General features: G+C 43.3%; 1 protein-coding gene across 2 annotated transcripts in view; it reads right to left on the bottom strand.

Moving 5' to 3' along the window:
• ppic (peptidylprolyl isomerase C) overlaps positions 1–13,041 on the bottom strand; it is a 46,141-nt gene extending 33,100 nt beyond the window's left edge. The window contains exon 1 of one of the 2 annotated variants that reach the window (XM_085986685.1): positions 12,749–13,041. In XM_085986685.1, coding sequence (XP_085842811.1) covers positions 12,749–12,847 — 99 coding nt within the window. In that variant the 5' untranslated portion in view covers positions 12,848–13,041. The remainder of the gene's footprint in view (positions 1–12,748) is intronic. The other variant, XM_085986674.1, reaches the window with a different exon arrangement.
• Positions 13,042–22,022: the final 8,981 nt, after the last annotated feature.

Here is a 22,022-nt window from a genome sequence, read left to right as displayed (position 1 = left end):
AAAAACGCATCATTCACAGGTGGAGTCCTATTTCAGGCAGACACAAAATTAATACATTACATGCACATCAATTCAAAAAGACACTGGCAAAAACACATAAAACAAAAAAAGAACAATATGGGATACAATTTCTGCAGGGCACTCGGATCTCCCCCCATAACCATGGCAGAGTGCCAGAGAAATGGCGTAAACAGCTGTGTAAGCCTTTTCTCCAGAGTTTCCACCATTCTTCTGCCAAGGTTACATCAGGAAATTCTAAGGGCTCAATTTTTATAGAGGAGGCGGGTTGAGGGCGGGCCCGCTGCTCGGCAGCTTTCGGACCCGCTTCCAGATGCCGCCGGCCCACAGTTCGATTTTTGCTTCATTGGCCTCGTTACGGACGATGTGCGGGTTCCTCCAGGCAATTGCTTGGAGCATGTCAGTTTCTCGCATCCGAGGACGCATTTTTGGAGTAAAGATTTAAAGGGGCCATTTCACCTTTGCAAAAAATTTAACTGGAATGGCTTGGTGCTGTATTATATAGAAAGGGGAGTTGACAGCAGCTGGTGTGAACACAAATAATTGAATGAAATTGCTGGTCATATTATTCCAGAAAGACATTTATGATTTTTTAATCTATCAATGTAGTATGTGACTAAGAAATGAAAAATATGCCAGATGTGTTCCAATCATTGGCTTGGTAAAATTAATGCTTATTTCTCTTAAAGGCAGTCCCAAAAACTAAGGCTGCAGCCAGGTTTAATGAGGGCTCCCTCCATGCTCTTGTGGAGGGGGTTAGAGGACGTCAGGAGATCCTCTTCCCTGGAAATGGAAGGAGGAGGAGGCCTCCTCAGCAAACCAAGGCAGCTTGGCTACAAATTGCTGAAGAGGGGAGTTCGGGGTCTGTGTGCAGACGCACATGGGTTCAATGTCGAAAAAGGTTTAATGATCTGCTGAGATCACCTAAAGTGTGGCCTCTTTGTTCTGGGAAATGGAAGTTTAAGAGTGAAGGCTCAGGGCGAATGCCATGTAGAATGTTGCTGGTGAAACTGAGCGCTTTAGTAGACAGATGATGCCTGGGGTTTTGAGGAGGTCACACTTCTATTCACCGCCATGTGCCAACCACCTGTGGTTGAAGCGTAAGTTTACGCGAATCTGGCATGGATGACTGCATCCCTTGCCGGATGGCCAGCAATGTGGTCGCCCGCTGCTGGACTGGCCACATCCGGCCCCGCAAAGCGTCACTCCCCATCATCCTCTGCCTTGTCCACTTCCTCATCCTCTTCCACCTCCACTTCCTCATCCTCTTCCACGTTCTCCGAGGAGGCTGTGTGCTGAGCCACTTGTTCATGTGGCAGCACTAAGCCGCGCTGCTGTGCGATGTTGTGCAGGGCACAGCAGACGACGACGATTCTAGGCACCCTGGCTGGTGCATACTGCAAGGCTCCTCCAGATCTGGCTAGACATCGGAATCGCATTTTCAGCAAGCCAGTGGTTTGCTCGATGATGCTTCTGGTGGAAATGTGGCTCAAATTGTACCGCTCCTCAGCATCGTTTGATGGCCTCTTGATCGGTGTCATAAGCCACTTTTTCAGGGGATAGCCCTTATCGCCAAGAAGCCATCCGGAAAGTTGGTTTGGTGGATGGAAGAGCTGAGGCACAGTAGATTGGTGCAGGATGAAGGAGTCATGGCAACTGCCAGAATACTTTGCGCAAACATGCATGATGATCTTCCTGTAGTTACACACCAGCTGGACATTCAGGGAGTGGAATCCCTTGCAGTTGACAAATACAGCTGGGTTGTGATAGGGGGCCCTAATGGCTACATGTGTGCAGTCTATGATGTCCTGCACCATTGGCAATCCTGCCATATTGGCAAAGCCAACCACACGTGCCATCACACTTGTGCCATCCGTGGAGAAGTGGATATAATTGTGGGCCTTTGCAAAGAGGGCATTGGTGACCTGCGTGATGCAGGTGCGTGCGGCCGACTGGGAGATGCCGCTGATGTCTGCAGCTGATCCCTGGAAGAAGCGCAAAGCAAAGAAGTTGAGTGCGGTGGTGACTTTGACAGCCACTGGTAAGGAGTGTCCACACGTTCCTCTGGGCTCCAGGTGTTGGTGCAACATTGCGCAGATGTCAGCGACTACGTCTCTCAAAAGTCTCAGACTCCTTTGGCACTACTGCTTAGTCATGCTGAGGAAGCTGATCCTCTGCCTGTAAACCCGGTGTTGGGGGTATCTCCTGCAGCGAGGTGCAGACCTGCGCTGAGGCCCTCTGCCCTGTGCATCATCAGGTGGGTGAGCAGGAGGTTGGCGCTCCTGGTGCTGGTGTTGCTGTTGCGGCTGGTTGTGGTGCTGCCGCAGTTGCTCTTTCTCCGAATCTGACGACCAGGATGAAAGGGTATAAATGTTTCCCATTCTGTAGCTATAGATTTCACTTTGAGGCAAGAAGCTTGCAAGCGCACACTAGAAGTGGCCTGAAATTATTCCTATCAGGTCACACTGCAGGTGGCTGTCAGCTTGAACACTCAAGGTCAGTAGATTTGCAAAATCTTATTCCAAACCTCCAACAACAAGGTTGTTGCATTTGAATGTCAGCCATGTTACAGGAGCGATTTTAAAGTGCTGCACCCATGACTACAAATCATGTCCTCCAACAACTTGTCTCCTTGCAGCTGGCCTGTTTCTGACAAGACGGGAAACTGGAGCCAGAAGCACGAAAATGGGAAACCACCATAAAAATAGGATTAGCAAGGCAGGTAACAGGCTGTTAACTGCCTCAACTGCCTGTCCCACCGGTTCCAGTCGGGTTAGTTTGGGAGCGGATGAACTGACACTCACGAAAATCAGGTGGGGACATGATGGAGGTGGGTGTGGGCGGAGCAGCGCGGCAAAGCAACTACAAGAGGCCCCAGAGGCTCAGGTAGGCCTCAGTGCGGCATCGGCAGCGGGTGGAGGCGGAGCAGCGCGGCAGAGCGACTACAAGAGGCCCCAGAGGCTCAGGTAGGCCTCCGTGCAGCATCGGCAGCGGGTGGAGGCGGAGCAGCGCGGCAGTGCGACTACAAGAGGCCCTAGAGGCTCAGGTAGGCCTCAGTGCGGCATCGGCAGCGGGTGGAGGCGGAGCAGCGCGGCAGAGCGACTACAAGAGGCCCCAGAGGCTCAGGTAGGCCTCAACAATCTCCAATCTCAGGCAAGGAGAGAGGTAAAAAGTATTCAAGGTGTGACGTCACCACAAAACAGGTAGCTGATTGGTTGGAGTATTTCTCTCGTTTTAAAACTTTAAGTCTGTGGTTTATAGTTTTTAAGGTTGCTGTGGTGTACCAAGGCCTTTCTGGTGCAGAGTGACTGTTGGTAAACCATTTAACTGGTGTAACTGGAGGGATTGATTTAATTTAAATCCAATTAATTAAAGGGGATACTAGCATCTAAAATCGGGCAGAGGGTGTCCATAACTAACAATAAAAAATTTAATTAATTAAATAGAATGGAGCAGGTGATGTGTTACTGTTGCGAGATGTGGGAGCCGGTGAACCCCATTGAGGTTCACGGTGATTACGTCTGTGACAAGTGTCTGCTGCTACAGGAACTCCAGCTCCGTGTTGATGAGCTGGAGTCTGAGCTTCAGACACTGCGACACATCAGGGAGGGGGAGAAGTACCTGGACTCTGTGTATCAGGAGGTGGTCACACCTATGAAGTTAAGTAATTCAGATGTAGCCCATGGTCAGGGACAGGATGGTGTGACTACGAGTGAGGCAGGTATGGGGGTCCAGGAGGTAAAGCTGGAGGAGCCGCAGCCCTTGCTCTTGACCAACAGGTTCGAGGTTCTTACTCCCTGTGGGGACAGGAGCAGGGACTGCAGGGAGGATGAGCAACCTGGCCACAGCATCGTGGAACGGGGGGCCATTCAAGAGGGGGGAGTAAATAGAAATGTTGTAGTGGTAGGGGATAGTATTATTAGGGGGATAGATAGAGTTCTCTGCAGCCGAGAGCGAGAGTCCCGAAGGCTGTGTTGCCTATCCGGTGCCAGGGTTAAGGACATCTCCTCTGGGCTGGAAAGAAACTTGCAGTGGGAGGGGGTGGATCCAGTTGTCGTGGTCCATGTTGGTACAAACGACGTAGATAGGACTAGGAAGCCAGTTCTGTTAAAGGAGTATGAGCAGCTAGGGGTCAAATTAAAAAACAGAACCTCAAGGGTAATAATCTCTGGATTATTACCTGAGCCACGAACGAATTTGGCTAGGACAAATAAAATTAAAGAGTTAAATGCGTGGCTCAAAGACTGGTGTGGGAGAAATGGGTTTTGCTTCCTGGGACACTGGCACCAGTACTGGGGCAGGAGGGAGCTGTTCCGTTGGGACGGGCTTCACTTGGCCAGTGCTGGGACTAGAGTCCTGGCGGATCATATAACTAGGGCTGTAGAGAGGGCTTTAAACTAACTAGTGGGGGGGGGGGGGAGGTTCCTAGAGAGCAAATAATAAAAATGACAACAGAGAAGGTCATAGACTTAGGTAGCAGTGGGGAAATTGAAAACCAGAGTGTATCAGGAAGGGGCAGAAGGTATGGAGTAAAAGGTAAAGTAATAAAAAGGGCAAAAGCAGGAACAAAGTGTTACAAAACATATTTGAAAGTTCTCTATCTGAATGCACGTAGCATTCGTAACAAAATAGATGAGTTAATGGCACAAATAACTACATATGGGTATGATCTTGTGGCCATTACAGAAACATGGCTGCAGGGTGACAATGCCTGGGAATTAAACATACCAGGTTATTTAACGATCAGGAAGGACAGGCAGGAAGGACGGGGAGGTGGGGTGGCTATGTTAATAAAGGAAGGAATCACTGTAATACAGAGAAATGATATTGGGTCAAAAGATCAGGATAATGAAACAGTTTGGGTGGAGGTAAGGAATAATAAGGGGAAAAAACACTAGTGGGCGTAGTCTATAGGCCTCCGAACAGTTGCAACTCTGTTGGACGGAGTATCAATCAGGAAATAGTTGAGGCTTTTAATAAAGGGAACATCTATAATTATGGGGGATTTTAACTATCATATTAATTGGACAAATCAAATTGGGCAGGGCTGCCTTGAGGATGAGTCCATTGGGTTTCTTGAGCAGTATGTAACTGAACCGACCAGGGGGCAAGCAACCTTAGATCTGGTCCTGTGTAACGAGGCAGGATTAATTAAAAATGTCCTAGTAAAGGATCCCCTTGGAATGAGTGACCATAACATGGTTGAATTCCATATTCAATTAGAGGGTGAGAAGGTTGGATCTCAAACAAGCCTGCTAAGCTTGAATAAAGGAGACTATGAAGGTATGAGAGCGGAATGGAGTAGAGTGGATTGGGAAAATAGATTAAAGTGTAAGACGATACATGATCAGTGGTGTACATTTAAGGAGTTATTTTACAACTTCCAAAAAAAATATATTCCACTGAGAAGAAAAGGGTGTAAAAGAAAAGACAGCCATCCGTGGCTAAGTAAAGAAATTAAGGATAGTATTCGACTAAAAACAAAGGCATATAAGGTAGCCAAATCTAGTGGGAGGATAGAGGATTGGGAAAACTTCAAAAGACAGCAAAAAGTAACAAAAAGATTGATTAAGGGAAGATAGATTATGAAAGTAAATTAGCAAAAAATATAAAAACATATAGTAAGAGTTTTTATAGTTATATAAAAAGAAAAAGGGTGGCTAAAGTAAATGTTGGTCCCTTAGAGGATGAGACCGGGAAATTAATGGTGGGAAATATGGAGATGGCAAAAACACTGAATGAATATTTTGTATCAGTCTTTACAGTAGAAGACACTAAGAATATCCCAACACTGGACAAACAGGGGGCTATGGGGGGGGGGAGGAGCTAAACACGATCAAAATCACTAAGGAAGTGGTACTCGGTAAAATAATGGGACTCAAGGCAGATAAATCACCTGGACCTGATGGCTTACATCCTAGGGTCTTGAGGGAAGTGGCGGTAGGGAATGTGGATGCATTGGTAATAATTTTCCAAAACTCCCTGGAATCAGCAAAGGTCCCGGCAGACTGGAAAACTGCTAATGTAACGCCCTTATTTAAAAAGTGCAGTAGACAGAAGGTTGGAAACTATAGACCGATTAGCCTAACATCTGTGGTAGGTAAAATATTGGAGTCCATTATTAAGGAGACAGTAACAGGACATTTGGATAATCAAACTTTAATAGGACAAAGTCAGCATGGTTTTATGAAGGGGAAGTCATGTTTGACAAATTTGCTGGAGTTCTTTGAGGAAGTAACGTATAGGGTGGATAAAGGGGAACCAGTGGACATAGTGTATTGAGACTTCCAAAAGGCATTTGACAAGGTGCCACACAAAAGATTATTGCTTAAGATAAAAAATCACGGGATTGGGGGTAATATTCTGGCATGGATAGAGGATTGGCTATCTAACAGAAGGCAGAGAGTTGGGATAAATGGTTCATTCTCGGACTGGCAATCAGTAACTAGTGGTGTTCCACAGGCGTCAGTGCTGGGTCCCCAACTCTTTACAATCTATATTAACGATTTAGAGGAGGGGACCGAGTGTAACATATCAAAGTTTGCAGATGATACTAAGATGGGAGGGAAAGTAGTGAGTGAGGAGGATATAAAAAACCTGCAAGGGGACATAGACAGGCTAAGTAAGTGGGCAGAGATTTGGCAGATGGAATACAATACTGGAAAGTGTGAGGTTATGCACTTTGGCAGGAAAAATCGTAGAGCAAGTTATTATCTTAATGGCAAGAAACTGGAAAGTACTGAAGTACAAAGGGATCTGGGGGTCCTGGTGCACGAAACTCAAAAGGTTAGTATGCAGGTGCAGCAAGTGATTAAGAAGGCCAATGGAATGTTGGCTTTCATTGCTAGGGGGATAGAATATAAAAATAGGGAGGTATTGCTTCAGTTGTACAAGGAATTGGTGAGACCGCACCTGGAATACTGCATACAGTTTTGGTGTCCATACTTAAGAAAAGACATACTTGCTCTCGAGTCAGTACAAAGAAGGTTCACTCGGTTAATCCCGGGGATGAGGGGATGGACATATGAGGAGAGGCTGAGTAGATTGGGACTCTACTCATTGGAGTTCAGAAGAATGAGAGGCGATCTTATTGAAACATATAAGATTGTGAAGGGGTTGGATCTGGTGGATGCGGGGAGGATTTTCCCGATGATGGGTGAAACTAGAACTAGGGGGCATAGTCTTAGAATAAGGGGCTGCTCTTTCAAAACTGAGATGAGGAGGAACTACTTCACTCAGAGGGTGGTAGGTCCATGGAATGTGCTGCCCCAAAAAGCCGTAGTAGCTACATCATTACATAAATTTAAAACAGAAATAGACAGTTTCCTAGAAGTAAAGGGAATAAAGGGTTATGGGGAACGGGCAGGAATTTGGACATGAGTCTAGGTTCGGATCGGTCATGGCCCTGTGGGTAGCGGAGCGGGCCCAGGGGCCATGTAGCCTGATCCGGCTCCTATTTCGTGTGTCTAATTCTGTTAGATTCAGGAGATGGTTCAGTGATAGTAGATTGGCGGTTAGGATCAGATCAGTCATGATCTTATTGAATGGCGGAGCAGGTTCGAGGGGCCGATTGGCCTACTCCTGCTCCTATTTCTTATGTTCTTATGTCTGAAGCCATTTTTTCCGATTTTCGCTGCCAACCCACCTCCTCAGGGCTATTAAAATCAAGCCCTAAGCATCTATTTCTGAATCCCTCCAACAAACTGGGAGCATGTCATGGGATGATCGTTTGTACAGATGTAAAGCGGAGGCTGTGGATGGTCTAAGATCATCCAGCAAGAGGGAAGGGTACGGGAACCAAAGCAAGGGCTCCTTGGATGCCAAGGGAGATAGAGAAGATGATGAAACAAAAAAAAGAGGGTGTATGATGCATGTCAGGTGAATTCTTCAAGGGAGAACCAGACCAAATACAATAAGTTGGGAGGGGATGTGAAGATGAAAATAAGATTGGCAAAGAGAGAATATGGGAGTAGAATGGTGGTTAACATATAAGGGAACCCAAAAATCTTCGATCAGCATGTAAACAGTAAGCGGGTAGTAAGAGGCGGGATGGGACCTAGTAGAGACAAAGAAGGTGATATATGCTTAGAGGCACAGGGCAAGGCTAGAATACTCAATGAGTACTTTGTATCGGTGTTTACTAAGGAGGCAGATGCTGCCAAAATATTGGTAGAATTGGAAAAGGTAGAAGCAATGGAAGGGGTGAAAATTGATAGACAGGATGTACTAGAAAGGCTAGGTATGCTTAGAGTGGACAAGTCGCCTGGTCCAGATGGCTTGCATTCCAGGTTGCTGAGGGAATTGGGGGAGGAGATAGCGGAAGGGCTTACCATAATTTTCCAAGCTTCCCTAGATGCAGGGGAGGTGCCGGAGGATTGGAAAGTGACAAAGGTGACACCATTGTTCAAGAAAGGGTGTAAGGACAATCCTAGTAACTACAGGCCGGTCAGTTTAACATCAGTGGTGGGTAAAGTTTTAGAAACAATAATCAAGGAAAGAAATAACGGGCACTTGGAGAGGTTTAAGCTAATTAAGGAGCGCCAACACGATCGTGTTTGACTAATCTAATTGAATTTTTTGATGAAGTAACAGAGAGGATTGATGAAGGGAATGCAATGGATGTTGTCTACATGGATTTTTGGAAGGCATTTGACAAAATACCACATAGAAGGCTGGTTAACAAAATTGAGGCTCATGGAATAGATGGGTCAGTGGCAGCTTGGATAAGGAATTGGCTTAAGGACAGAAAACAGCGAGTTGTGGTAAATGGCTGTTTTTCAGACTGGAGGATGGTAGACGTGTTCCCCAAGGGTCAGTGCTGGGGCCACTGCTTTTTTTGATATATATATAATGACCTGGATATTGGAATACAGAGTAGAATTTCTAAATTTGCCGATAACACCAAACTTGGGGGTGTGGCAAACAGTGATGATGATACCAATCGACTGCAACAGAACATAGAAAGGCTAGCAGAATGGGCAGACAAGTGGCAGATAGAATTTATTACAGAGAAGTGTGAGGTGATGCATTTTGGCAGAAGGAACAGGGAGAGGCAATATACATTTAATGGCACAGTTTTAAAGAGTGTGCAGGGACAGAGGGACCTGGGAGTTAATGTGCATAGGTCTCTGAAGGTGGCAGGACATATTGAGAGAGTGGTTAACAAAGCATATGGGATCTGGGCTTCATAAATAGAGGTATGGAGTACAAAAGTAGAGAAGTTATGCTGAAACTTTATAAAGCGCTGGTTAGGCCACAACTGGAGTATTGCGTCTAGTTCTGGTCACCACACTTTAGGAAGGATATGAAGGCCCTTGAGAGGGTGCAGAGGAGATTTACCAGACTGATTCCAGGGATGGGAGATCTTGGCTACAAGGACAGGTTAGAGAAGCTGGATTTGTTTTCATTAGAGCAAAGGAGGTTGAGGGGTGATTTGATAGAGGTGCACAAGATTATTACAGGTTTGGATAGGCTAGACGGGGAAAGGCTATTCCCAGTAGTTGATGGTACAAGGACTAGGGGACACAGATTTAAGGTTTTGGGCAAGATATACAGGGGGGTGTGAGAAAAAACTTTTTGATGCAGTGAGTGGCGATGACCTGGAATTCGCTGCTGACGGAAGTGGTGGAAGCGGAGACACTCAATGTTTTCAAGGGGAGACTGGATAGGCACTTGGGGGAAATAAACTTGCAGGGCTATGGGGATAGAGCAGGGGAATGGGACTGACTGGACTGCTCTAGAGAGAGCTGCACGGACTCGATGGGCCAAATGGCCTCCTTCTGTGCCATTATGACTCCATGACCACCTGCTCCCAGGAGAAGATTTTGATTTCAACTTTCAAACAGTATTAATATGTTAATCAAGCCAGGACCAGGAAGACTTAGTTTGGGAGGTGGATCCTTCAATGTGATGTAACTTCTTAAGACATTATTTTATGTTTACCTGGAATTTGCCATGAAGTCTTTGCATTCAAAGGCCAATGGAATATTTAAGTCTCTGGCAGAGATTGAGAAAACCACAAAAGCATGGAAGCCAGGATACTCCTGTGTGAAATAGAACTGAAAGCAAGTGCTGGAATGGGTTATAGGACTCTTGATTGCTGCTTTCAGAGGTAAATGTAGTTTCAAAAGATCAGGCCTTTTACTGCTATCATTTTACATAAGTTTGTGTAATTCTGTATGTGTTGTACTTGTTTAATATCTGTAAATAAATTCAGTTAGCGAAGTCAGAATCTGAGCCCCGTTTGAGCATGGCGTGTTCATAATACCATCTTCTGGAGGACTTGCAGAGCAATAAAGCACAGAGATCAAGGATTATGAGAGTTCTAAGACATAGAAGGTCAGAGGTTGCAGCTTCAGGTGAGACATGGGGTTCACTTACAGGAAGTGTAGTGAGTCCATTGCAAGAGGAAATGGCTCTTAAAATACACTAAATTTACATCATACTGGTGGCAGTGAGTTGTGAGATACCTGTCCTGTCACACATCTTCACAACTATGCCCACCGACACAACTTTTCCTCTGCTGCTGCTAAAATCTTAGTCCACACTTTCATGCAGCCTAACTTCTCTAATGCTCTCCTACATCAACCCTCCATAAATTACATTTGAAAATGCCACAGCCTACAACTTCACTATCAAAGTCCGATCACCGCCATTCACACGAAGCTTCAGTGTCTCTGTGCCCCAGTGAAGTTCCATCACCGCCATTCACACGAAGCTTCAGTGTCTCTGTGCCCCAGTGAAGTCCCATCACCGCCATTCACACGAAGCTTCAGTGTCTGTGCCCCAGTGAAGTTCTCCTTATTTTCAAAACTTACGTGACCTTGTCCTGCCCCAGCTCAGCTCAATGACCTCCAGCCTACACTGGTGACAAGTAAAGTCTGCCTTAATAACATTTTACACAGAATGCTAACAGTAGCAGTACACAATGCAATTTGTTACATTATCAACAGTGTGTCATGGAATGATCACATAGTGGTTTGTAACTGTAATTCCCACAGGAGAGTTCCTGGTATCAACTACGTGGCCATGAAGAAATACTGAGCACTGGTCAAACACACAAGGAGAATGGGAAAATAGGAATTGCCCCATCCCGTTCTTTCATGTTTTACAGGGCTATTGGCAAAGGCCAGAGAGCCTCTGCCCTCTCAACTGAGGTCCATGTAGCATCGGGAAACTAGGATTGCCAACTCTGGTTGAATGTTTGGAAGTTTCATCACATGACCTCCTGCCTCAACACGTCCATCCTCACGGCACTGCAAAAATTACCCAATTGAATGATTCTTGGACTGTCAGTTAAACTGTCTTTTTATTAATATTTTTATAACTAGAAAGACTTGCATTTATATAGCACCTTTCACAACCACCGGACATCCCAAAGCACTTTACAGCCAATGAAGTACTTGTTGAAGTGTAGTGGCTGTTGTAATGTAGGAAACGTGGCAGCAAACAGCAATGTGATAATGACCAGATCATCTGTTTTAATGATGTTGATTGAGGGATAAATATTGGTCAGTACACCGGGAATAACTCCCCTGCTCTTCTTCGAAATAGTGCCTCGGGACCTTTTATGTCCACCTGAGAGAGCAGACGGGGCCTCGGTTTAACATCTCATCCGAAAGACGGCACCTCTGACAGTGCAGTACTCCCTCAGTACTGCACTGGAGTGTCAGCCTAGATTTTTGTGCTCCTGTCTGGAGTGGGACTTGAACCCACAATCTTCTGACTCAGAGGTGAGAGTGCTACACACTGAGCCACAGCTGACACCTAAACTAATAAACAGATGTGTTCAAAGAAAATTTGAAAAACGCTTTTTCTTAAATTCTCCTATGATTTTTCTCCTGGATTGTTCACAGCAGTTTCCTACAAATTAATCTTCAATTCCTGGAGACTCCAGGCCAATCTTGGAAAGTTGGCAACCCAACGGAAGACCCAAGAATTGCTAAGGTGAGCAGTTGTCTCATAAATGATGAAGCATTGCCTATTAAGAAGTATTTTGCAAGTGTTGAAAAGGAAAACTAAACATTGCAATATTTATCACCCACGTGATGCAATGGTGTGTTTGAACATGACTTGATTTGCCAAATACCTGATTTTTTTTTAAATGAAGATGGTATCGCTTTGAAAACGGCTGACTAATTTGCTCTCCAACTATTCAATTAACATGTCTGCAAATTACAGCAGCTGGGGCTTCAAAGCAACACCCAGCCAAGCAGCACGGCGGACTCTTTGGCCAAATTAATCCGATTTTGCTTTAACCGAACTATTTTAATTTGCGGTTTTTACAGATGAAGTCGCAGGGTGTTTGGTCTGGACCTGCAGTGTTACGTGGCAAATGTCTGTGACATCCACAACTCTTGTGGAATTTCCAAGTTTCCCCCGCTCCCCAAATCCCACACGTATAACTTTGGATTGTTTTTTCTCAAAAGCTGGGAGGCACGGAAGCTGCACCGCTGTCGCTGCCTGTCCATTCTGGCGGCAGCTTCACTGTAACTAAACTGGTGCCTCAGTGGAACATTGTCAGGGCGCGTCAACCGAGCCTGACACCCGCAGACCCGCCCTCTGCCGATGCTGATTGGTAGTTAGCGTGGGCCTGTGAAACATTGTCCCTCGCTATTGGTCAGATCATGTGTCAATCTCGCCAGCATCAGGTTGGGGTGAGTGGAAGGGGGCTGTTGTGCGCAGCCTGTCTGCTCCACTCATTCACTCACTGGCAGCGCTGTGAACCTACCTTGGCTGTTACCTTCGGGCCTCGCTTCTGTCCCGTCACACAGGTGGTTTCGTCCAGGAGAAACACGGCGAAGAGGAACAAAGCCAACTGCGATTTCATCCTGTGAAAATAAACTTTTGCGTGGCTCTCATATCGTCCCCGACAAGCACACGTATTGAAGCTGGCTCCGCCTCTCACTGTAAGGAATCAGCAGCACCCAGGCGAGTGAAGGAGCAGGAGGCGGGGGGTCCGCCCTTTCCGGCACCCAGAGGCAGAATGTGTGGCGAAGCACGTTTACGCCTAACCTTCAAATCTCGCAGCTGTTTAGTTTTTCACTTTAAAATCCGTGATCTTTTCAGTGCACCAGGAATAGAGGGTAGTTCACCATATTTCCCTGCTTACCTTTTTTTTGTTTCACTGCGAACCCAATGATCTTTTGTGGAAGCATTCATTAATCTCAGGAACTATTTGACCGTGATAATATTTCACGCAGTCCTCCAAATGCAGAACAGAATCGTCAACCCGACAATATAAGAAATACAGCTCAGACAACTTCACCGCATCATCTTGGCCATGTTTTTATTTAGAATTGCCATAACATTGAAAAGTGTGTGATATGAAATCAAAACTGTACATAACTTGCCCATTGAATGAAAAAATGCATTAATTTGTCAGTAAAGTCTACAGTTAACAAAACACGGTCATCACTGAAGACTGCAGTACCTATTTGGGACAGTCAGCGGTTTCCTAAATGCGTGTGCATTCTGCTTAAATGTACTCAGTAATTTTTCAGAGACGATTGATGAAATGGCAGAAATCAAAAACTACTGATAGATTTCAACAGGAGCACATAAAAGTCGATCACAAAAATACACCAAAAGTGTAATTTGAAACAATTGACAAATCTTCGGGTTGTGCAGGGTTTTATTTGACTGAAAGTAAATAAATTACAGGTAATGCGTCTATTTCTGGATTAATGTGAAGTACGGCAATTGCCATTTAATTTGCCAGGAGGTGCGTTTTACGATGATTGGATAGAGATGAGGGTTGCTTTTGCAATTTTTTGCCGGTTCTGGTACCCTTGTCCATTGGTGTTGTAAATTCTCATTTGGGGCAATGATAACTTAATCAACAAAAACAACTTGCATTTATATAGCGCTTTTAATGTAGTAAAACGTCCCATCAAAAACACTGATTAATTCTAAACTAAAACCACACTGAATAAACCTTATAAGATATCAAATCATAAAAATAGAACCACAATAAGAACCAAAATAAAATGTAAAATAATGATACGAACAGAAAATGTTATGATGTTGTAACCGAGGTATTAGCTTGGCTAACTTAAACTGAATACACCAAGTACCCAAAGATTCGCTTTATTCAATGTGATTATATTTTCTTTTTGAACATTCTTGTGTTACATGGAAGTGAATGTTGGCTGGCTGTTGTTTGAAAGACAATCATAAAATTAGGTGTAGGCTCTGTAGAAACGGTAGTGTTAGGTTAAGATTGTCAGATATCTGTCAACACTACTGGAAACAAAAGCTATGCCTATACCACTTAACTTAAACATTGTTATTTAAGATTAATTGAATTATCGTCACTAATATTTTTTTGCATATGGACAACTAGTGCAGTTCCTATTAAAATGTAGTTGCTAGGTCGTTAAAAACGTCAAGTTTTATTGACAAATACGGATGCTCCTCCGATTTCTTACGAACTGCTACTTTGGTTTTGTGCCGATCTTCCACCGAAGTTACTGAGGGAGTTCAGGAGAACTTTCGTGGAAATTCTGCCCCATTAATAAGCACTAAATAACATATCGGAATTTAAATGTGTTAATACTACTAGGTTGGAGATTCAGTCAAAACAAGCTAATGACGTACCATTGGAGGAAATTAAAAAATACTTGCATTTATATAGCGCCTTTCAGGACCACCGGACGACCCAAAGCGCTTTACAGCCAATGAAGTACTTTTGAAGTGTAGTCACTGTTGTAATGTAGGAAACGCTGCAGCCAATTTACGCACAGCAGTTCCCACAAATGGCAATTTGATAATTACCAGATCATCTACTTTTGGTATGTTGATTGAGGGATAAATATTGGCCAGGACATGGGGATAACTCCCCTGCTCTTCTTCGAAATAGTACCATAGGATCTTTTGCATCCACCTGAGAGAGCAAAGGGGGCCTCGGTTTAATGTCTCATCTGAAAGACGGCACCTCTGACAGTGCAGCACTCCCTCAGCACTGCACTGGAGTATCAGCCTAGATTTTTGTGCTCAAGTCTCTGGAGTGGGACCTGAATCCACAACCTTCCGACTCAGAGGCGGGAGTGCTACCCACTGAGCCATGGCTGACACATCCACATATTAAATAGTCTATTAGTGAATTATTTCTACTGAAAATAATCGACACTACATGCCCTGAATTGTTATAACATGTAAAAAAATAGCAGGAGTGTGTCTCACTTTTTCTTTACCTAATACCACATTTAAATATTGTGTACTCTATTTGGTCTCGGACACATGTGTTATAGATCCCGTTTCCTATAGCCCTTCTGATTGAGTATGGTTATCTCCTAAAACAATCACAAACATACAAAACAAAAGCGTTAACTTATATTACATTAGTCTTATTACATATTAGTTTCAGATATCAGACTTCAGTTCTAACCAAGGGTTTACAACCAAAACATTAACCTATCTATTCAGAGGGTTCTGTGTCTTCCTGCTTCTTCTGTTTTATTTGAAATCAGATATGGTTAACATTGTAAGGTAAGTTTCATTTTCCTAGTATAGCCACTGAGACTGAATGAGACACAATACAAGTAAACTAACAAAGCACCAAGAGCAGAGTTCTGTCTTGCATTAGTCCACCTGTAAGACATGCTTAGCTATGTCTTCAAACTACTAAGTTATTTCAAAGACTGTTTTAAAACTTCACATCACTATAGTAACAAGATCACAAGATAATTGCAGATCAGGATGGCGATTGGGCCCATCTGAGTTCAGAGCTATCTAGACAAATACCACAGCCTTCTCTGCCTCCCACCCCACACAATTTGCAGCATCCATTGTTTCCATGTGATGATCACTCTTTGTGTGAAGAGGAACTTTCTGACATTAGTCCTGTTTTTTTTCTTTTACTATTTTGAACTGCATCTCTTTGTCCTATGATTCAATATAAAATATTCCTAATTTACTTTTTCCATTCCCTTAACTATCTTGTGTATCTCTATAAGATCTCCTCTCGGATACCTACTTTCCAGGCGGAAACTTCCTAAGGGATTAATTATCCCACTCATCTGTCATAACAGCAAAGGAGCCACAGAAAACCTGAAAAAATGGCATAAACAGCATTTACACCATTTTTTTTAGGGTTTCCGCATTTCTTCCACCAAAGTGACAATGAGCAAGTGGGAAAACCCTGGCAGAAATTCACCCCAAAGTTTTTCCAATCTTTCTTTTTAACTGAGACCCTTGATCTAAAGAATCAGCTTTGTAGCTCTTCTTTTGCAATGCTCCAGCACCTGAATTTTGTTTTTTAGCAAGAAGAACTGGACATGATATTTAAGGTGCATCTGACTGGAACACTGTATAGTTTGACCCCAACTTTCTCTGATTTTATTTTATTTTTAGGTATATAATCGAACATTCTGTTGAGTGCTGCTCCGCATTGGTTGGACATGTTGATAGTCATGTCTACTAATACTAGGTCTCTTTCACTTCATTCTTAGATATTTCAATGCCATTCAGGAATAAGTGTGTCACCTATTTTTCCTTCCTACGTGAAGTACATTACACTAATCTGTCTTAAATTTCATCTGCCATTGTTCTGCCCACTTATATATTTTGTCCAACTCATTCTGTAATTTCTGAGCAGCTTCCTCCGATTCCCCCGCCCCTCCTAGTTTGGTATCATTTGCAAATTTGCCCAATTTGCATTGGGCTTCTGAATCCAAGTCATTGATGTAAATTAGAACTTGTCCCAACACCAAGCCCTGAGAAACCCCAATCATTACTTCTCCCCCACCCCACCTTGATTTTAAAATTCTCATCCTTGTTTTAAATTCCCTCCATGGCCTTGCCCTCCCTATCTCTGTAACCTCCTTCAGCCCCACAACCCTCCGAGATATCTGCACTCCTCAAATTCTGCCCTCTTGAGCATCCTCAATTATAATCGCTCAACCATTGGTGGCCATGCCTTCTGTTGCCTAGGCCCCAAGCTCTGGAATTCCCCCCCTAAACTTCTCCGCCTCTCTATCACTCTTTCCTCCTTCACGATGTTCCTTAAAACTTACCTGCCCTAATTTCTCCTTATGTGGCCTGGTGTCAAATTTTGTTTTATAATGTTCCTGTGAAGCACCTTGGGACATTTTGCTACGTTAAAGGCGCTATACAAATACAAGTTGTTGTTGACAGATACCTCTAACAAGTACGTTTTGCTTTCTATATGTCAGCCAATTTCTCGTCCATTTCCCAAGATTTACACTGAATGCTCACAGCTTACGGTTTAACTAATTGGTTTTTTTCTGTGAAATGTTGTCAAAACCCTTATGGAAGTCTAAGTACACCAAGTCATAGGGTTTTCCACAGTCCTTTTGAGTTGTCATTTCCTCAAGTAAGTCAAAGAGGTTGGTTAGGCAATCTCTCCTTCTGTATCCATGCTAACTCCTGGTTGCTACGTTGTTATAGAAGAGATAAGCCTCAGGTTTACTCCAGATTCCATTATTTTACAGGGAATTGAAGTGAGACTAATGGGTTTGTGTTTGATTTGTCAACTTTTCTTAATATGGGCACATTAGCTTTTTTCCAATCTATTGGCATTAAACCAGTTTCCAGTGATTTCTCATAATAATTGTCAGTGTCACACAAGTTTCCCCTCCCAGGGCACCCTAAGATTAAAAAAAACATCTGTCTCTGGGAAATTATTTGTTTTGAGACATTTCAACTAGCCTAGGACTTCCATCTCATTTATATCAAATCATTGATTTTACTTAGATTATCCTTGTTTGGACAGGGCGTGTTGCTCACATCAATATATGCACACTTGATTTATGCACTTCCATGGCAAGCTGGAGGTCTTAGTTTTATAACCCCCTGTTTTAAACGTGTGTTCGAAATTCGCTATCACATTATAGAATACTATTTGTGCGTATGACTTTATGAAGCTCTTTTTCCAGTTTGGTGCCATTTTCTCACAGAATGTTTCTCACAAGACTCTTCTGAGACTTCAATATTCTTCCCCTTTCTGGAGAGGATAGTCACTGGGTGATAATTAGACTTTTAATCAGTGCAGGTTTGAATCCTTAGTAGGAAAACAACAAGTAAGAGAAGCTCCTTGGGAAGGAGGAACATGGGGTCTCTGCGGGCAAAATGACACACTCGGCAATGGGCGACTGGACTTCCGTGGCGGACTCAGTAATCTGCTATCTGAGCCGAGCAGGCCCACAGTATTCGGAATATTTCTCTTATATTCCATCTAACCCCCCAAAACCTGACCCTGGGCGCAGCTCTTCCTCCCTACGTCCAATGTGTTGAAATCCAGATGGGCACTGATCTCCTACGCGAACTCACTCTTTCCAAGGACCCGAAAACTATAGAACGCTTTGCACCTTTCAGCCTTTTCTCCCTCCTTCTTCAAGCGTTAAAATCAAAACAAGACGTCACTAATGTCTGATTTGCCTAAACACCCTGGTGTCCCTGGCCCGTCACTTTGGTTTCTCAATTAAAATAAATGAAACCTATTTTCCTTATTAATTAAAACACGAAACAGAAAAAGTTATATATATTCCCCAAATGTATATTTAAATTCAATTTATTGGCAATGCGGAACGAGAACTCGATTCGAAGAACGCGCCCAAGACGAGGACAATGCCAGAATCGAAATGATAGTACGCAATGATCCAAATAAAGTGTGTTAAATTTGTGGGAGAGATTAGTGTCTGAACGTTCAATTTACAGCCATTCAGCTGCTGTGATCAAGGACATTTATTCGATATTTTCACACCGAGTCTATTCAAATTGTCATTTCAAGAACTTGGGCGGGACAGATTATCTGTCAGGAACTGGCTATACTCACACGTTCATTTCTCATAGAATCGTTTTAATGCAGTAAACTCTTACTTGGGTTCAGTAAGTTCTCTATGGAGTACAATGTTTGATACAGCAGTCGTTATGTCTGAATACCAACTTGCGGTTGCGCGGACCTTCCTGTGTTTCTGGATGTCTAAGTGTACAGTTCTACCCATTACTGCTGTTACCAGCTATTTTCATCATCGCAAGTTGCACTGATCCCTGTGCTAAAACGGGCAACCATCACACCATATTAATCTCAATGTAATGGCATAACTTGCCGTATTTCACCTTGCACGTTGGATTTATGATTTGGGTGTGGTATTCTTTTTTAATTAAAACTTTCAAATGCCACATTTTAATGTATTCATTTTCACAGAGAGGACGTGACCGAACTGCAGTACAGAAAGAGCGTGTAGGAGGTTGGGATGAACATGTTTCGACATAGTTACAGAAGATATTCACATGTAGGATATATATCTCCCCCTCCACCCGCCCCCCCCCCCCAACAACCCGGAAGCGGTATTTCTACACAAGAAACTGTTCATTACTATAATTGATACCTTTTCGTGGCTGTTTGTCCAAAAAAAAACACGCGTGAAGTATCAAATATCTGACTACAATGAATGTAATACCTGATCGAATTCTAAATTGTATTTGGATGAACCAGAAACAATATAAAAAGCAACCTGTGCTGACGCTGTAGGAATCCAAGAAGTCCTGAATGATAACGATACGTTCGCTGTAATCTGCGACAATTCAAATGCTAACCGTAAATACCCTACAGGTACTGTACTTACCCTGCTACCATCCCGGATCTTTTCCTGTTTTGTAATGTTGATCATTTCCTCCAAATCTGTGGTGTAATACATGCTATTAAAACACAGCCTGTCTCCATGTGAAACTTCAGGTGTTCCCACCTGGCACTGCAGTGAGCAGCCCAGCTCTCAGGACCTCCCGCGCTCTGGCTCTGTGACCAGGCTGACTCCAGTAACGTGGGGCTATTTCCTAAAACCTACTATTGATAACACTTCTGTAATAAAATCCCCTCCCTGCAGCATTAGTATAAGACGCAGGGTTGTATGTGATTACAGTCACCGAGCCTAAGAATACTCATCAATGTATAGCCATCGGATTTTCCTGATATTCAGATTATTTAGAGAATTAAATTATAATGAATGATTTATGACGTAAGGAGCAAAAGCAACATTTTTGTGCTGAGTTGAACCAGTCTATTCATAATATACACTGTAAGAGAATTTACTGATGGACATTCGTCACATTTGCCAAATATATCTCAGCGGAAGCAGCAACACCCCATTTCTAAAGTATAATAAGCATTGGCCAATTGGATAGATATCTTTTATCGTTTTAGTTGTAGAAAGGATGTAAGATCTCCGAGCAACTGCTCCGGTCAGATACTGCTAGCCAGAGTGTGTTTCGAATATACATCGCTGGCCAGCGGTTATCTAGTCCTACAGCCTCTTTAATGGGCCTGCGGGCTTTTCCATTCCACCTCTCTACTTACTCTGTGTTTACTTAAAGTGGTCGAAAATATTTGGTCCGAACAGTTCCAAGTAATTCTCTGGACTTCTAAATTTGCTCGTGGCCGATTCTCACACTCCATCTCTTTGCGATATAAATTCATGTAAATGCAAGTTTAATACATCGAGTGAAGTAAACAAAAAAAGCCAGTGCTGCAAGGATCTAGACAGCTAACGGATCCAGCTTACTTGAGCCAAGAATGGGCCCTTTTGGTTCAGAGGCTAAGCTATTAATGGATAATAATGTGTGTGGAGAAATCAGATGCATTAAGGACAGAAACAACTTAAATATTCACTTAATACCTATTTACTGCTGATATTCTATCAATCGCAGCGAAAGGACTTAATAGACAACTAAACCTGTCTGGGGGTGTAGACAACACTAGTGTACAGCAAAGTGTGTCTGGTGCAGATTAACGCTTTTACCGACCCTAACTAGAATGGTGCCACCGAAGCAGCAGCCGTGCCAATACCCACCTCAGTTAAAATAACATGTAATCTAAGAATACTCTAGTTTACAAAACCCAGTCGTGTCATCAAGCTAAAGGACTTTAGAACCACCCACTTAGTTACTTGCAAGTCAAAACAGATCGGCATTCAAACTGATTTATGTATAAAACTGATTAAATCCCAGACACGTCGATCAAAAAGTGTGCTGGTGGTGACATTTTCTTCGGGGTTGAAGTACGAGGCGGACAGGTGGAGAGGGAGCGCTGTTGTCCCTTTAAGATGTCGAGTGGGTGAGGATATGAAAGTGTGAGGAGTTGCGCCCCCTTGGGTTTGTTCAGCGACTACTGGCGAACATCACGGAGTTTAGGAGCTGGACCTCACTGTTTCCAAAAGGACGATTTCCAACAGCTTTCGAAGCACAAAGTTCGTTAAGAGTTTTGCTAAATATCGGTAATTCGATTTTCTTGCTGCACTGTGCAATCTACTAAATTTATTTCCAACCCCTTGTGTTTTTCACACCTTTATTACGGTAGATCACACTCTCTAAGATTTGAAATAAATAGTGCGAAATAAAAGTCAAAGCAAACACCGAGGGAGTCACACCCGATAATGATGATTCCATTTATTGTTGATATTGTTGTACGTGAAAGGCTTATAAATTCGATGGTGACGAATTACTCCAATGTCGTTATTGATCGTGTTACTACTGTAACACATCATTCAGTGACACTGGAGTTTTGCAATATTTTAACATTAATTTTGACTACAACTGCAATGATCTGTAAGATCGGGAAGTTGCAAATTTTATATGGTGTTACTATGGAGGAGCCACAAGCCTACATTGTTTTGGAACATCACTGATTTTAAAATCTCAGATCGTATAGTAAACATGTATATTCATGAACGTAGATTTAAGCATTGCTCTTCCTGATTATTTTATAGGTCATATACAGTCCTACCCATTATACAGGGATTACCGTGAAATGTAACCGATGGGAAGTGTCTTTATAACAGTGGCGTTACGTTCTCATTGTTTTATTGTTAATATATGCGCCTGGACATTAGTCTATAATACGTTTACTGAATTTTTTTTTGCTGTAACTGGTCTTGTGCGGAGAGCGATAATTTTTGCCATCTTACATTTCCCTCACAAATATTGATCGCTTATCGGACAGTTAAATCTTTCGAGTGTTTCCAACCGGTATTGGACTTTTCATCAAC

Source organism: Somniosus microcephalus, chromosome 1 (assembly GCF_052327205.1).
Source record: "Somniosus microcephalus isolate GS21.2 chromosome 1, FLI_Smic_1.0, whole genome shotgun sequence".
NCBI classification, from domain to species: domain Eukaryota; kingdom Metazoa; phylum Chordata; class Chondrichthyes; order Squaliformes; family Somniosidae; genus Somniosus; species Somniosus microcephalus.
This window is presented reverse-complemented; position numbering and strand designations above follow the sequence as displayed.